This window comes from Grus americana, unplaced genomic scaffold (assembly GCF_028858705.1).
Source record: "Grus americana isolate bGruAme1 unplaced genomic scaffold, bGruAme1.mat H_1, whole genome shotgun sequence".
Lineage (NCBI taxonomy): Eukaryota > Metazoa > Chordata > Aves > Gruiformes > Gruidae > Grus > Grus americana.
The window spans coordinates 1-15,607 of NW_026561327.1; the positions used below are offsets into that span (position 1 = coordinate 1).

Below are 15,607 nucleotides of genomic sequence, written 5' to 3' on the forward strand. Positions count from 1 at the left end.
TGGGATGGGGATGGGGATGGGATGGGGATGGGGATGGGATGGGATGGATGGGATGGGGATGGGATGGGATGGGATGGGATGGGATGGGGATGGGATGGGATGGGATGGGATCAGGATGAGGATGAGGATGAGGATGGGCAGAGGGACTGGGATGAGATGAAGATGGGGACGGGGACAGGGCAGGGGTGGCTCATCCTCTCCCCCCGCTCCCAGCCGCAGGGCAGCGCTGCTGCTGTCTGTCGGGGGTCCCTGCTGCCCCGTGACCAGGTCGGGGGTCCCTGCCCCGTCACCCGGGCCTGGGCTCCACGGCCGGGAGGGGGCACGGTGGGAACGGCTGCGTTTTGGGGGCACAGCACAGTGCTGGGGGACAGAGGGGCTCGGGGGCTGGGGGCAGGCAGCAGCCGTGGGAAACCTCGCACCCTCTGGGCACATGCGTGTGCACGCGCACCCACCGAGCCACACGCGTGTGCACCGATATGGGGGGGGGGGGGGCGCGGCCGGGCTCACCTGAGCTTCCCCTCGGGCGGCAGCTCGTGGGGGGGGTCGTCGCAGATCAGCCGGGTTTCCCCGTCCAGCAGGTAGATGTAGACGTGCTCCTGCGGGGAGAGCGGGCAGCGCTGCCGCACGGGGGGCGGAGGCACGGGGGGACACCCCCCCCCCCCCCAACATCGCCCCCATCCCACCGCCGCCTCGGCAAGGCCGTCACCCCCCAGCACCCCCCGCCCGGCTCCGCAGGGACCGGCTGCGTGCCTCAGTTTCCCCAGGTGCACGGGGCTGAGCCGTGACACCCCACGCGTGAACACACGTGCGCTACTACGTGCGTAAACACGGGTACACACGCACACGTACACACCTGTACACACCCACACAGGTATATAAACACGGGTACACACCCACACAGGTACATGAACACGGGTACACACCCACACGTACACACCCACACAGGTACATGAACACGGGTACACCCCCACACGTACACACCCACACGTGTACATGAACACAGGTACACACCCACACACACACCCATACACACCCACACATACACACCCGTACACACCCACACAGGTACATGAACACGGGTACACACCCACACGTACACACCCATACCCACCCACACGTACACACCCGTACACACCCACACAGGTACATGAACACGGGTACACACCCACACGTACACACCTGTACACACCCACACAGGTACATGAACACGGGTACACACCCACACATACACACCTGTACACACCCACACATACACACCCGTACACACCCACACAGGTACATGAACACGGGTACACACCCACACGTACACACATACCCACACATGTACATAAACCCACGTACACACCCACACGTGTACATGAACATGGGTACACACCCCCCACACACCCATACACACCCACCCCCACACAGGTACATAAACCCACGTACACACCCACACGTGTACATGAACATGGGTACACACCCCCCACACACCCATACACACCCACCCCCACACATGTACATAAACCCACGTACACACCCACACGTGTACATAAGCACACATACGTAGCCACACGTGTATGTAAACACAGGTACGCATCCACACACGTACATAAACACACGCACATACCCACACACGTACACACCGATGCACTCAAGCGCGCACACACGAATACACACCTGCACACACATGCAGTCGTGCACATGCATGCACACTCACCTGCACACTTACACACACACATGCACCATACACACCTGCACACGCATGCAGACCTGCACACGTGCTTGCGCACACACGTACGTGCACCCCTGTGCACACTCACACATGCGTACACAGCAACACGTGCATACCCACACACAGACCTCACACGCGTGCGCACGCTCGCTCACCCCCCTTTGCAGGCTCCGGCCCCATCGCCCAACGGCTCCCGTGGACCCCAGCCCTGCCCTTGACCTTGTGGCCATGGCTGTGGCTCCCCACGGTATGGCGCTGGCACCACGCACCAGGGCCACCAGCACCCCGAGGCCACCAGCACCACCAGGGCTACCAGCACCACCAGCAGCACCAGGGCCACCAGCAGCACCAGGGCCACCAGCACCCTGGGGCCACCAGCACCCTGGGGCCACCAGCACCCCAAGGCCACCAGCACCACCAGGGCCACCAGCACCCAGGGGCCACCAGCACCCCGAGGCCACCAGCACCACCAGGGCCACCAGCACCACCAGCAGCACCACGGCCACCAGCACCCTGGGGCCACCAGCACCCCAAGGCCACCAGCACCCCAAGGCCACCAGCAGCACCAGGGCCACCAGCACCCTGGGGCCACCAGCAGCACCAGGGCCACCAGCACCCTGGGGCCACCAGCACCCCGAGGCCACCAGCACCACCAGGGCCACCAGCACCCTGCAGCCACCAGCACCCCCAGGGCCACCAGCACCCTGGGGCCACCAGCACCACCAGGGCTACCAGCACCCCAAGGCCACCAGCAGCACCAGGGCCACCAGCACCACCAGGGCCACCAGCACCCTGAGGCCACCAGCACCCTGGGGCCACCAGCACCACCAGGACCACCAGCACCCTGAGGCCACCAGCACCCTGGGGCCACCAGCAGCCCCCCAGGGTCACCACTAGCACCAGAGTCACCAGCACCCCTGGGTCACCACCACCAGCAGCCACCCCCCAGCTCCCCAAGGCACAGCACCCTCCCGCCATCCCCCGGGGGGGGTCCGGATGCGGATCGGGCCCCGTCCCGCCCCCACGTACCACCCTGGGCAGCAGGGAGACGAGGGCATGGCGGAGGGCGTCCCGCAGGCAGGAGACGTCGATCACGGCCCCCAGGCTCAGCAGGGCGTCCTGGGGAGAGAGCAGAGTGGGCGGGGGGTTACGGTGGCCCGAAGCCACGGTGAGGGGCACCAGGGAACCGCTCCCCCCTCCGGCATGTCCCCAACGTCCCCACGGCACAGGGACGGGCGATGCCGGGTCCTCCTTCCCCCAGAGCCCCGGCCCCCCCTGGGGAGCAGCCTCCAGCCCGCCCAGCTCCTTTTTGGGGCTAGAACGTGCCTTTTCGGTCAATGCCCGTCATGGGGGAGCCGGGGGGTCCCCAAAAGGCTGGAGAGGCTTCCACAGCGGAGGGTGGGGGGTGCACTGGGCTCAGCCTGCCGGCATACTGGGAGCACTGGGCTGGGGACCCGGTCCCCAGGGAGCCGAGTTTGCAGGAGGTGGCCCTAAAGCCACGCTTGGGTGTGCACGGTGCAGCACGAGCCACGCCGACGTCTGTACGAGCCACGCTGGTGCCTGCATTAGCCACACCAGATCCTGCACCAGCCGTGCCAGAGCCTGTGCCAGCACTAGCCACACCAGTGCCTGCACTAGCCATATCAACACCTGCACTAGCCATGCCACTGCCAGTGCTAGCCACACCAGTGCCAGCACTAGCCACATCAGTGCCTGCACTAGCCACGTCAATGCCTGCACTAGCCACACCGCCCCCAGTGCTAGCCATGCCAATGCCTGCACTAGCCATGTCAATGGTTATACTAGCCAGGTCAATGCCTGCACCAGCCAAGCCACTCCCACCACTAGCCATGTCAATACCTGCGCTAGCCACAACAATACCTGCCCTAGCCACACCAGCCACGTCCACACCTCACCCCCCCCGCCTCATCCCCAGAGTTTTTCAAGGCTCCATGCACAGCCGAGCTCCTGCCCGTGGGGCAGGCAGGGCAGGCAGGGCAGGCAGGGCAGGCAGGGCAGGCAGCACACCTGCCCTTCACTATCCCACGCCGGGTTCGGGCTGGATTGATCCGAGTCGGTGCTGGTTCCTTTGGGTGAATCAACGGGGGCTCAGCCCGGACCCGTCCCACGCCGCCCTGGGGCACCCATAGGGTGCACGGGATGGAGGCACCACGCTCCCCCCCTCCCCGCTGCCCCCCACCTCCCTGGGGTTTGCCGGAGGGTGCCGGGGCGCAGCCGCTGCCGGGGGGCTCCTGCCAGACACCCGAGGGCAGCCCCGCAGGCAGGACAATTCCTGCCCGTCCCCTGCCAGCGCCATCAGTCACCCGCGGGGAACAGAAACGGGGCGAGGAGCTGGGTGATGCAAATCGCGGGCGCTGGCAGCTGGGCTGAGGATTAACGACCCCGCGGAGGGACAGGGCTCTCGGGATGGACACACGGAAAAGCTGGGGGGCACAGGGGGCTCCGCGGTGCGACACCCCCCCGGCTCCGTTCCTGCCTCCGGGGCAGCGGGATAAGGACGCTGCTGGCGCAGGTGGACGGGGAGGCTCCAAGTCGGGCACCAGCTCCCGGCGCCGGGTTTGCTCTTCCTTCGCTCCCAGTTTTGCCGGTGGCTCCAGGCTCCATCCCCGGCCGCACCGACAACCGGCCCCGGTGCCACCGCGGGGTCCCTCCGGGGACCGTCCCCAATCCCGCACCCCAGGGACCCCGGCCGGGACAGCACCCCCTCGCCGGGACCGTGCCACCCGCCCGCCCTGGGAGCATCCTCGGCACCGGGGCTGGATCCCGGTGGCGGGTGGGAGCGTGGCCGGCGGCGGCGAGGGCGCTTCCGGCTGAAGACATCGGCGCTGGCTGTTATTCCAACAGGGCTGCATCTCCAGTCGCTTACTCACACTGGAGACACATGCACTGTAGAATACAGCCAGGCCTCGGCCGGGTGGCCATCCTGCCGTCCCTCTGTCCCTCCGGGCCCTCCGCGGCGGCTCAGCATCCCTGCCATGTGCGGGGGGAGACGGGGCAGAGCCCGAGCGGGAGCCCCGGGGCGGCTCGGAGCATCAGACGCCGGCGGCACGCTCGGTGCGGGAATGGACAGGTGGCAGCTGGATGCGGGCGATGGCTTTACTGGGGCTGGGAATCCGGGTCCGTCCCCGGAGAGGGTGGAAAAAGCTGCAGGAGCTAAAAAAAACCTCGTCCCCGAGATGGGGAGAGAGCGGTGGAGGCGGGCGGGAGTGTTTGCTGCATGGGCAGGAGGCGGAGGAGCGAGGCTGGCCTGGGAAGGGCACCCCGCTCATCCTGCTCATCCCGCTCATCCCACTGGTCCCGCTCATCCCACTGGTCCCACTGGTCCCATTCATCCCACTGATCCCGCTCATCCCACTCATCCCACTGATCCCACTGATCCCACTCATCCCGCTCATCCCACTCATCCCACTGGTCCCACTCGTCCCACTGGTCCCACTGATCCCACTGGTCCCACTGGTCCCACTCATCCCACTGATCCCACTGGTCCCACTCATCCCACTGGTCCCACTGGTCCCACTGATCCCACTCGTCCCACTGATCCCACTCGTCCCACTGGTCCCACTGGTCCCACTGATCCCACTCGTCCCACTGGTCCCACTCATCCCACTCGTCCCACTGGTCCCACTGATCCCACTGGTCCCACTGATCCCACTGGTCCCACTCATCCCACTCGTCCCACTGGTCCCACTCATCCCACTCGTCCCACTGGTCCCACTGGTCCCACTGGTCCCACTGATCCCACTCGTCCCACTGATCCCACTGGTCCCACTGATCCCACTCGTCCCACTGGTCCCACTCGTCCCACTGGTCCCACTCATCCCACTCGTCCCACTGGTCCCACTGGTCCCACTGATCCCACTGGTCCCACTGATCCCACTGGTCCCACTCATCCCACTCATCCCACTCGTCCCACTGGTCCCACTCATCCCACTCGTCCCACTGGTCCCACTGGTCCCACTGGTCCCACTGATCCCACTCGTCCCACTGATCCCACTGGTCCCACTGGTCCCACTCGTCCCGCTCATCCCACTGATCCCACTGATCCCACTGGTCCCACTGGTCCCACTGCTCCCACTCCCAGCCCGGAGCAGGACGTTATTCCAGACGCCCCCTCGCCCCGTGTCGCTCAGCCCCGCGGGGGGGCTCTGCACCCTTTCTCTGCCAAGGATGCGGCCCTGCCCCATGACGGGCAAGGAGCCAGCGCGCGGCCGGGGCCACCAGCCGGGCCGCGTCCCTTTTATTGCCATAAATAGTATTTCCCGATGGCCTCGGGCCGGGCCGATCCTGCCGCAGGCTCAGCCCGGCTGGGGCCCCGCTGTCAGCTCTGTTTATTGCTCTGATTTAATGCCCCCACTCGGGAGCTGAAGCAGCGAGCGCCTGCGGGCGCCCAGGGCGCCGGGAGAGCTCGGAGCCACGCAAAGCACGGGGGGGGGGGGGCACAGGTTTCCCCATATCCCCCCCCCCAATTCCTCCTCCCGACGGGGAAGGGGTCCCTCCGGCAGCGGGATGCCGTGACGCGCCGGGTCCCTGTGTTTGCCGGGGAGGTGATGAGCGTGCTGGGACCGTCAGGAGAATTGGGGGGGGGGGGGGGGGCGCAGATGGGATGGGGGTGTCCCCACCGCCAGCATCTCGGGGTGACCCGGTGCAGGCAGGCTGCCTGTTCCTGCGATGTGGGCAGCCTCTGCCTGCACGTGCCCCAGCAGCAGCAGTGCCCAGGGAGGGGGTTATCCCTGCTCCGGATGGGTCCCCACTGCAGGCAGCGTGCAGGCAGCGTGCAGGCAGCGTGCACCCGCTGCATCTTTCCCCGGAGAGCACTGGGATGGGGGGGCAGGATCCATCCCCCCCCCACACCCCCCCAAACCAGGCAGGGAGCACCCCCGAGTGCCAGCAGCACTGGCACGCTCACAGCCCGGGATCCAGGCTGCACCCCCGCCAGGGAGCTAATTAAGGGGCTAATTAGGCTCCCGAAGGCAGGAACTTGCACAGCGAGCCAAGCTTGCTTCGCCAGCCCCTGGGACACTGCGGTTGGCAGCGAGGGGCCGGGGCCCCCCGCGTCTCACTCCTGGCACTCCGCACCGCGAGCCCCATCCAGGAGCCGGAGCCATCGGTCACCGCATCCCCGTCACCAGGGCCATCACCGGGAGCCACCGAGCCGGGCTCACCGCAGCCCCGGACCCGCATCCATCGGGGCAGGGGACCGAAACGCTCCCCGGAGAGGCTGTCCCATCCGCCGCTGCCAGAGCCTGCTCCGCACCCCAGAGCAATAGTGCCGCTCCCCGGGGGGCACGGGGGGGTAATTAACTTCAGCCAAGCGGGGGGAAACGTGGAGCGATTGTATTTCCCAGCTGTCGGAGCAGCGGCTGACACCCTCATCCCGAGGGCTTCGTGCCGAGCGGCTCCGTTGGGAGATGCTGCCTGGAAATGGGATGGCAAGAGACAGGCGTTGGGGGGGGTTTGGGGCCAGACCCGAGGGCAGGGTGCAGGCAGGGTGCAGGCAGCAGCTCCTGGTACCGGGGGGGGGGGCAGGGGGCACAGCACGGTGCTGGGCATCACCCATAGCCCCAGGAGCTGAGGATGCAGAGCAGGCTAGAGGAGGGGAGCAGCGCCCTGTCCCTGTCCCCATCCCCATCCCTGTCCCCCATCCCTGTCCCCTGTCCCCATCCTGATCCCTGTCCCCATCCCCATCCCTGTCCCCCATCCCTGTCCCCGTCCCTGTCCCCATCCCCATCCCTGTCCCCATCCCTGTCCCCTGTCCCCATCCCCGTCCCTGTCCCCATCCCCATCCCTGTCCCCGTCCCCATCCCCATCCCTGTCCCCATCCCTGTCCCTGTCCCTGTCCCCATCCCTGTCCCCGTCCCCATCCCTGTCCCTGTCCCCATCCCTGTCCCCATCCCTGTTCCCATCCCCATCCCTGTCCCTGTCCCCATCCCTGTCCCCATCCCCATCTCCTCCCTGTCCCTGTCCCCATCCCTGTCCCCATCCCCATCCCCCTCCCCATCCCCGTCCCCGTCCCTGTCCCCCGGTGGGACCATCAACCTGGGACCGGCGTCACCTTTGCTCTGCCCTGGGAGGATGGGGACGCAGGTCTTGCTCAGCCCGACACCAAACCGACCGGCTGCCACGTGCCATCGCCAGCCCCCCAGGTGCCCCACGGGACCGCGGTGCCGGCAGGGATTGTGCCGGCTCCCGCTCGGCTGGCACGCCAGCATCTCCCGGCACGGCGCGATGCCGGAGCCGTATCTGCCTCAATATTTCCCGCTGGAGCCACCGGGTGATTAATGAAGCCATTCATCTCATTAGAGTAAGCAATTTGTCTTTGCTCTGACACGAGCCAGGGCTCAGCGCGGCCCCACACAGCACAAACCCCCACGGCTTTGGCAGAGCCGAACCTCGCCGTGGCCCAGCCGGCCGGAGCGGGGGCTGCTCTCCTCCCCGTGGAAAATGGCACCTTTTGATTTCCCCCCCCAGCCATGCGAGGGTGGGGACCCCCAGCACGGCCCCCCAACTCGTCCCAGTCCCCCCCCCAGGTTCCGACGGACCCTGCCGGGATGGAAAAGCACCTTTTCCAGCGGAGGGAATTCACCGGCAGCAAAAACCCGGCTTTTTTGCGGGGAGGGATGGCCACGCGCTGGGTGGGGATTTCTGGGCCAGATCTGTCCCCCTGCTCATCCCCACCGGCCGCGGCAGCTGGGTCCGGCCCCCAGCCCCCCCCCCCCCCGGCCTCTCTGGATGTTTATGGGATAGAGAAATCCCATCTCGGCCGGCTTCCTCTCCGGAAAGGCTCCTCTCACGCCTGCCACGGGGAGGGAGAGGGACCGGGGGTGTCCCGCATCCCCCCGCCAGCACCCGCGCTCGCCGGCTCTGCCTGCGCCCATCGCCCCGGCTTCGCTCCTGGGTGAGGGATGGTAACGGATTTTCCCCCGTGGGGAAGCTCGGGGTGATGTTCCCCCGCCCAGAGCCCCCCCAGGGTGAGGGGGAGCCCCCCCGGAGCGGGCAGAAGCCGGGAGCCAGTGCAGCGAGGGACCCACTGGGATGCTCAGCACCCTTGGGGGTACCAAGGGGGAAACTGAGGCACAGAAAGCGAGGCAGCGATACCCCGAGGGACGCGGAGCCGGGCTGCCGGGCCCCCACCCTGCCTTGCAAGGGCAGCCGGTGCTGGGTGTCCTGCCTGGCTCCCAGGCTGAGGACAGGGGTCCTGGGTGGGTGGGTGAAGGCGGAGGGGGGGGAGGGCAGATCTGGATGCTATCATCGCTGCAGGAGCACCCATGGGTGCGGGCTCCAGGGGGGGGGATGCTGGCATCAGCCCAGGTTTCAGCAGCGGGCTCTTGCCGCGTCCCTCCCCGTGCCACCCCCGCGGGGCCAGCAGCCCCTGCTCGCCGCGGGGCCGAGGAACCTCGAGGAAATGAATCATCTCCCAGCTCAGCTTCCAGCCCAGCTTTGCCGTAAAAACTGCAAGTAAATTATTTGACCGACACGACCCTTGGAGCTCAGAGGCGTCCGTCTCCCCGTGAGCCTTTGGAGCTCGGCTCCTGCCCCTCCCGCGGGACTTTATCCACCTGGGAACGCGAGGGAAATGATCCCAATTAATTCTGTAAGTGGATTAGTGCGTTAGCCCCTGCGTGAGCGATCGCCTTCGGGATGAAGCCGGACATTGCTTCGTCTGGACGACTTCGCTCCCCGAGCTGGGGAACCCAAATCAAATTAGAGCATCCAAGATGCTGAGTACGCAGATCTCCGCGCCCGCGGGCATCGCACCCCCGCCCCCGGTACCCACGTCCCGCGAGAACCACCCCCACCCACGGGCCGACGGGTTCGCCGGGCTGCCGGCTCGGGGCGCAAAGGGATGGGGATGCCTGAGAGCGCGGCGTACGGCGAGGGGGGGGGTCTGGGGCAGGGAAAGCCCCCCCCCCCCCCATCACCCCATTTATCGCCTCACCCTAAGCCCCCCTCTGGCAGCGGATGGGGTGAGAGATGGCAGCCCTGCAGCCGGCAGAGCCCCGGTGCAGCCAGGACCCCCCCAGCCCTCTCCCACCAGCCCCGCTGCCTCTTGCCGGGTGTTTGCAGGCGTCAGGGACCGAGCAGCATCTCCCAGCCCCCGCTGCTCGTCGGGGCATCCCCTGCAGCGCGGAGCCTTCGGCGGGGAGGATGACCACGGTCCCCTGCCTGGGCTGGGCAGGGCTCCTGCCCGCTGGCAAAGGAGGTGGTCGCCGAGGTGGTCGCCCCATGGTGGTCTCGCAGAGCCGGAGCTGGGGACGCAGCTCCCTCCCTTCCTCCCTCCCTCCGTGGGTTCATCCCATCGGATGCATTTTTAGCTCGCGCTGGCTCGGCCGCAGCCGCCAGCCTCTGGATCTCGTTACGCTCTCCCGTCTGACAGGCAAAAAGCAAATCACATTTGTATTCCTGCCGCCGCTCGCTGCCAGCTGGGAGGCAGCCTGCCTCCACCGACACAGCCCTGCGCCGCTCCCCGTGTCCCCAGCCTGGGGACACCCGGGTGCCTGGGTCACCCTCCCTGGCCAGGGCAGCCCCAGGGGCTCCCTGCCTGCTCCCAAACCTGCAGGCAGCCTGCAGGCAGGGACACCCAGATCTTCTCCCATGCCACAGCTCTAGCTCTCCCCATCACTTTCCCTTTTCTAGGGCGCTTTCTCTCCTCCCGCCTCCTCTTTGCAGAGGAAGATGCTGGTCCAGGACCCACTTCTGCCCCCCGCCCCGATTGCACCCAGGGTTGTCTCCCAGGGCACGGGGACCGACGTCCCTGCCTTTGCCACCTCTCCGGTGCACAGCAGCAGGGTGACGACACCGCGCTCACACCCCGGGATCCCAGGGGAGCAGCCGAGCCCCCCCCCCACCCCAGGACCCCCAAGCTGAGCCCCAGCAGCCAGCGGCTGCAAGCAAACACCCAGCCCCGGCGCCCGCGCCGCCCTGCCCAAGCATTTGCCGAGCAATCTGGCGGTGTTAAAAATATCCCCGAGCCGTGATTCATCCTCCTCTCCCGCCTCCCCCTCGCCTCCGGCAATGCCGAGCCCCCCGGCCCCGCTCCCCTCCCCGGGGGGCTGCTCCCCACCGCCCCCCCGGCTGCAAGGCCTCGTGCTCCGGCCGCCGCGGTTAAATATAGCCAAGCTCCGGCTGTGTGTTAGCAACGCGGAGCTGACAACAAGCAGGCAGGGCCAGGCAGGAGCCTCGCTGCAGGCAGAGAACGTCGCCAGGCTAAAACACCGCGGTGCAAATGGGGAAACTGAGGCACGGAGCAGGGAAGCGGCTCCTGAAGGCAGCAGGTCCCATCGTCAGCGGGAATTTTGTTATCGCCAGCTCTGAGTGACGCTGCTGAGGTCCCCGTCACCCTGTCCCCGTCCCCGCACTGCTCCAGGAGCCTTCCCCCAGAGCCACAGTTCCCCATCGGGGCGGGGATATAGAGGCAGCACCCCCGATACACCCCCCCCCCCACCCAGCAGCATCCCTGGGGTAAGTGCTGGGCGAGGTCGGGGGCAGCGGAGGATGGAGGGATGGAGCGACGGGCAGAGCAGAGAGCCAGCAGCCCTGCCTGACCCTGCCCGGGAAGACATCTATCGCCTCCGAGCCTGCCCAGCCCGGATTAGAGCACTGCTTTCGGTCCCAAATTACATTGCTTTAATCTAATCAGGCAGCAACAACCTGTAACCCGAGGTAGCTCCTTAATTACCTCATCTTTTATAGGGGGATAATGAGCGTAAACGGGAAGGAAACACTTCTGGGATAGCTCTTGTCTCCCCACGGTCATTTGCCCGGGGTCCTGCTGCAGCGGACAGATGAGGAGCTGGGCCCCGCGGGCAGGGGCTGGAGGGCAGCGGTCCGGCACGGAGCCCCCCCCCCCCCGGCACCCGGCGATGCCGGGCTGAGGCTTTGAGGATGCAAACCTGCGGGATCAGCCACCCAAAACCAGCACAGGAGCCCCGCGTGCCCACGCCTGCCTCAGTTTCCCCAACCGCGCAGGGTCGCAGCCGTGCAGGACCAGCTCGGGGCGGCACTGGGGTCGGGTCCGGATGGGAAGGGTTGTGCTGAACCCAGCATCGACCCCGGAGCCCGGCGCATCCCTCCGCCCCATCCTTCTCGCCCGTGCGCCGGCCTCGCTCGAGCCTGCCGCGCTTAACCGCAGCCTTCACCACCACCCACCGGGCACAAGGAGCTGCCTAACTGCACCAGCGTGAGCTGTTTGCTTCTGCTGAAATAGCACTTGAAAAGCCATTGCAGGTGCTCTCGGCCTATTAGTGAGTCCCAGCTGACGAGGCTGCAATATAATCACAGTTGAGCCTGGCGGAGAGCGGCGGCTGGCACGGCATCGTCCTGCCAGGCGCACGGCGGGCAGCCGGGCTTGCAAGCCGCAGCGGGGAACACAGGGTGGTCTGCACGGGGCGGTCTGCACAGGCCGTTTGCACAAGGCGGTTTGCACAGACCGTTTGCACGGGGCCATTTGCATGAGGTAGTTTGCACGGAGCATTTGCACGAGCCGTTTGCACGGGGCGGTTTGCACAGGCCATTTGTACAAGGCGGTTTGCACAGACCGTTTGCACAGGGTCGGTTGCGTGAGGTGGTTTGCACGGAGCATTTGCACGAGCTGTTTGCACAGGGCGGTTTGCACAAGCCATCTGCACGGGGCCATTTGCACTGACCATTTGCAGAGGGTGATTTGCAAAGGCAGTTTGCACAGGTCATTTATTTGCGCGAGGCAGTTTGCACGGGGCAGTTTGCAACAGGCCGTTTGCACAGGGTGATTTGCACAAGCCGTTTGCACGGGTAGTCCACCCATTCGCACAGGGCGTTTGCACGGACCTTTTGCACGCTCCTGCCTGCAGCCATTTGCACGGGGCCGCTTGCACGGACCGGGACCAGGTGAACCGACGCTCCCTGAGGACACCGCGGTCTCCGAGTGGAGATTTTTTTACTTTTCCAAGCAACCTCTCCAAGCTCCGCCATCGCCCCAGCCCTTCAGGGATGCTCCCCGGGTCGTCCCCCCGCATCCCGGCCTCTCCTCCCGGGGCTGACGGAACGGGGCCGGGGTCAAGGTCGTTTCCTGTTGATGTCCCTTTGCTGGGCAGGACAAACGGCCGGACCGCGGCCGTCGTCCTCAAGGATTTCCCGTCCCCAAGAACATCGCGGCCTTCTTGGAACGGCATTCCCAGCCCGCCTGGCCAAGCGTTTTGCCGCTAATTAGTTGCTGATAAGAGCGGAGCTGGAAGGGGCCGGGGGGTCTCTCCCGCCGGGAAGGGAAGGAAGGAAGGAAGGAAGTTGTTAGTTGGGTGGGAAATGAATGGCGAGGAGCAGATAAATGGCTGGTCAGCCAGCCCTGCCCACCCGTGGGGACCCCTGCACCCCAGGGACCACCGGTTCCCCTGCCCGCGGCCCCCCTGGGAGCTCCCGTGCACCTTGCTGCCTGCACCGCTGCCTGCACTGCTGCCTGCGCCCTGCTCAGCCCGTTGTCTCCTGCCCCTAACCCATGTCCTGTGACGGGGAGGGGGGCATGGACCCCCCCTCAGCCCACCATCTCCTGCCCCCAGTTTTGGGGGTGCAGGGTCAGCGCAATGACACCCCAGCGTCCCCGGGAAGGGACGGGACCCGGCCGCCCTCCTGTTCCCGGACGGAGCTGCCCGCCCCCCAAGGCTGCGGTGCCGATAAATAACGTGGGAGCAGGTGGGGACGGGGGGACAACGGGCCCGGCTGTGGGGTACGCGGGGCCAGGGGGGTGCCCGGACCCACGGGGGGTTGGGGGTGGAGGATCACACGGATGGGATGGGGGTGCAGCTGGGGTTATCCTGCAAACTCAGGGCAGAAAATGGTCCTGGCCCAGCATCCGTTTGGATCACCGGCCGCATCCCGGCGAGCGATGCCAGCGCCTGCCAGGGCTCGGGGGCCATCGGGACAGAAAGAGGACGAAGCCACGCCAGTCCCTAAAACCCTCCTCTCGTACCACGGGCACCGCACGCCCTCCGTGCGCCGCGGCCGCAGCCCTGGAGCCCTCTCCGTCCTCCCGAGGCAGCCGCAGGGAAACTGCTCCATCCTTCAGAGCATCCCTGGTACCCGGCCGCCTTCATCCCGAGGGATGCGGATATTTACAGCACGCGCCGTGCCCACCCTGGCACCCAGCTCCCAGGGGTGACCGGTATCGAACCTTCGGTGCTGGCACCGCCGGCAGAGCCAGGCGCGGGGCTGAGCATCGCTGCCGCGGGGCCCCGGCTGCGGGCAGTGCCGGGGCGGGGGGGGGAGCTGGCACCGTGCGCATCCCCGGGACGCGGCGTTCCTGGAAGGCTTTCCCTGGCACATGGTCCCCTTCCTGTCCCCGCCGGCCACCAGCACCTCCCGGCTGGGTTTTAAGGACTTTCCTCGATGTTTTCTGGTGGATTAGCCGTGCCGAGGCTCCCCTGGCCCGGCTCTGCGTGGGAGCATCGGGGCAAAGCCGCCTCCCCAGGCGCTCCAGGGATGCGGCCGGAGAGGGGCTGGGGGGGGACAGGGACAGGCGGGTCCCATGGCGGGGGACTTGGAGCGGTGGGAAGGGGAGACGCAGCATTCCCGCATCCCCTCCCGGCGTGGCCGGCGCTAATGGGATCTGCGCGGTGATTAGGGAGTTCATTTATCAGCCTCTGATGGGATCTGGGAAAATTGAATTCCCGGCCATCTGCAGCTGGGGAGGAATTCAATCTGGGGCAGCGCTTCAGAGCAGGGCCCGGGCGGCCGGGGGCTGGCACAGCCGCCTCCTCGGCGGGGGGGTTGCGCTATATGCACGGAGACCTTTTATTTTCCATATATAAGAAGGTTTGGTTACGGGATCCAGCTCTCAGCCACCGTGGAGGGGCGTGGGAATCACGGGGGTCTCGCTATTCAGCTGGGGAAACTGAGGCACGGCCAGTGGGAGCCCAAAGCCAGTGGCTCCCCACGCGGGAAGGTTCACGCACTGGTATTTAACGGATCAGCCCCCAGCTGGGGGTCCAGTCTCCAACCCCCTTGTCTACGGCTGGTCCCAAAGCCATGCCCAGGCCACCCAAAGGTGCCAGGCACCGTGCGCCCGCCAGAGCCGCGGGCACCATCCTGCCCGGTGCGCGGGTGGCAGAGGGACGCGCCTGTGGGGATCTGCCCGAGCCAAAAAGCGGAGAGAAAATCCCCGCTCTGGCTGACACACAGCTGCCAGGGAGGATTTGCTTCTGGGTTTGGCAGCATCCCGACGGAGCCAGGCCGGGAGCAGCAATCCCTTCTCCTGCGCCAAGAACGGGGAGTCTCAGGAACCAGCCCTGCTCCCCATCTGCTCCCCTCCGCATCCCCCAGCACCTCCCTCCCTACGCGTCCTCCTCGGGGCAGGTCCCCAGCGTCCTCTCCCCCACATCCATGGGGCAGCCGGGACAGGGATGTGACCGGCTCCGGCTGCAAAGATCCAGCAGCTCCAGATCCCAGCCCGGTCCCCAGGTCCACGGACCCACCTCTGCGAGGGTCACCCCAGAGCTGGTTTGGCTCCTTGGCGGGGGGGGGCTCAGCTGAGACCCAGGTTCAGGCCTCCCCAGTAACACCCCGACCCCCACGTCAGCATGGGGTGGATGAGAAGACCCCGCTGAATTCACCCCTCTGTCCCCTGCACTGCCAGGGATGCCATCGTCCCCTCAGCGAGCCCCCCGGGCACCCGAGCCACCCCCCAATCCCGGCCTTGCAGGCAGCGCGGCTCTGCTGCCCGACCACAGGCAGGGGATCTCTGCCATCACCTCCCCGAAAAATGTCTCAGCTCGGCTCCAAAAGCCAAGGCCGGCCGCGGTGCTCATCGTGGCTGGGAGGACGACGCTGCGATGCCGGACCCTGCGCGAGAAATTCCTCCCCTCCGCAAACAGCAAAAGTCAACCCCCCCCCCCCCGCGCCAGCTGC

At 66.7% G+C, this 15,607-nt stretch overlaps 1 protein-coding gene across 2 annotated transcripts in view; it reads right to left on the bottom strand.

Annotated features, from left to right (window-relative positions):
* Positions 1-195: 195 nt before the first annotated feature.
* LOC129200226 (cGMP-dependent 3',5'-cyclic phosphodiesterase-like) overlaps positions 196-15,607 on the bottom strand; it is a 49,706-nt gene continuing 34,294 nt past the window's right edge. Inside the window, exons 2-3 of one of the 2 annotated variants that reach the window (XM_054811546.1) lie at positions 2,744-2,833; positions 196-596 (exon numbers count right to left, since the gene is read on the bottom strand). In XM_054811546.1, coding sequence (XP_054667521.1) covers positions 504-596; positions 2,744-2,833 — 183 coding nt within the window. In that variant the 3' untranslated portion in view covers positions 196-503. The remainder of the gene's footprint in view (positions 597-2,743; positions 2,834-15,607) is intronic. The other variant, XM_054811545.1, reaches the window with a different exon arrangement.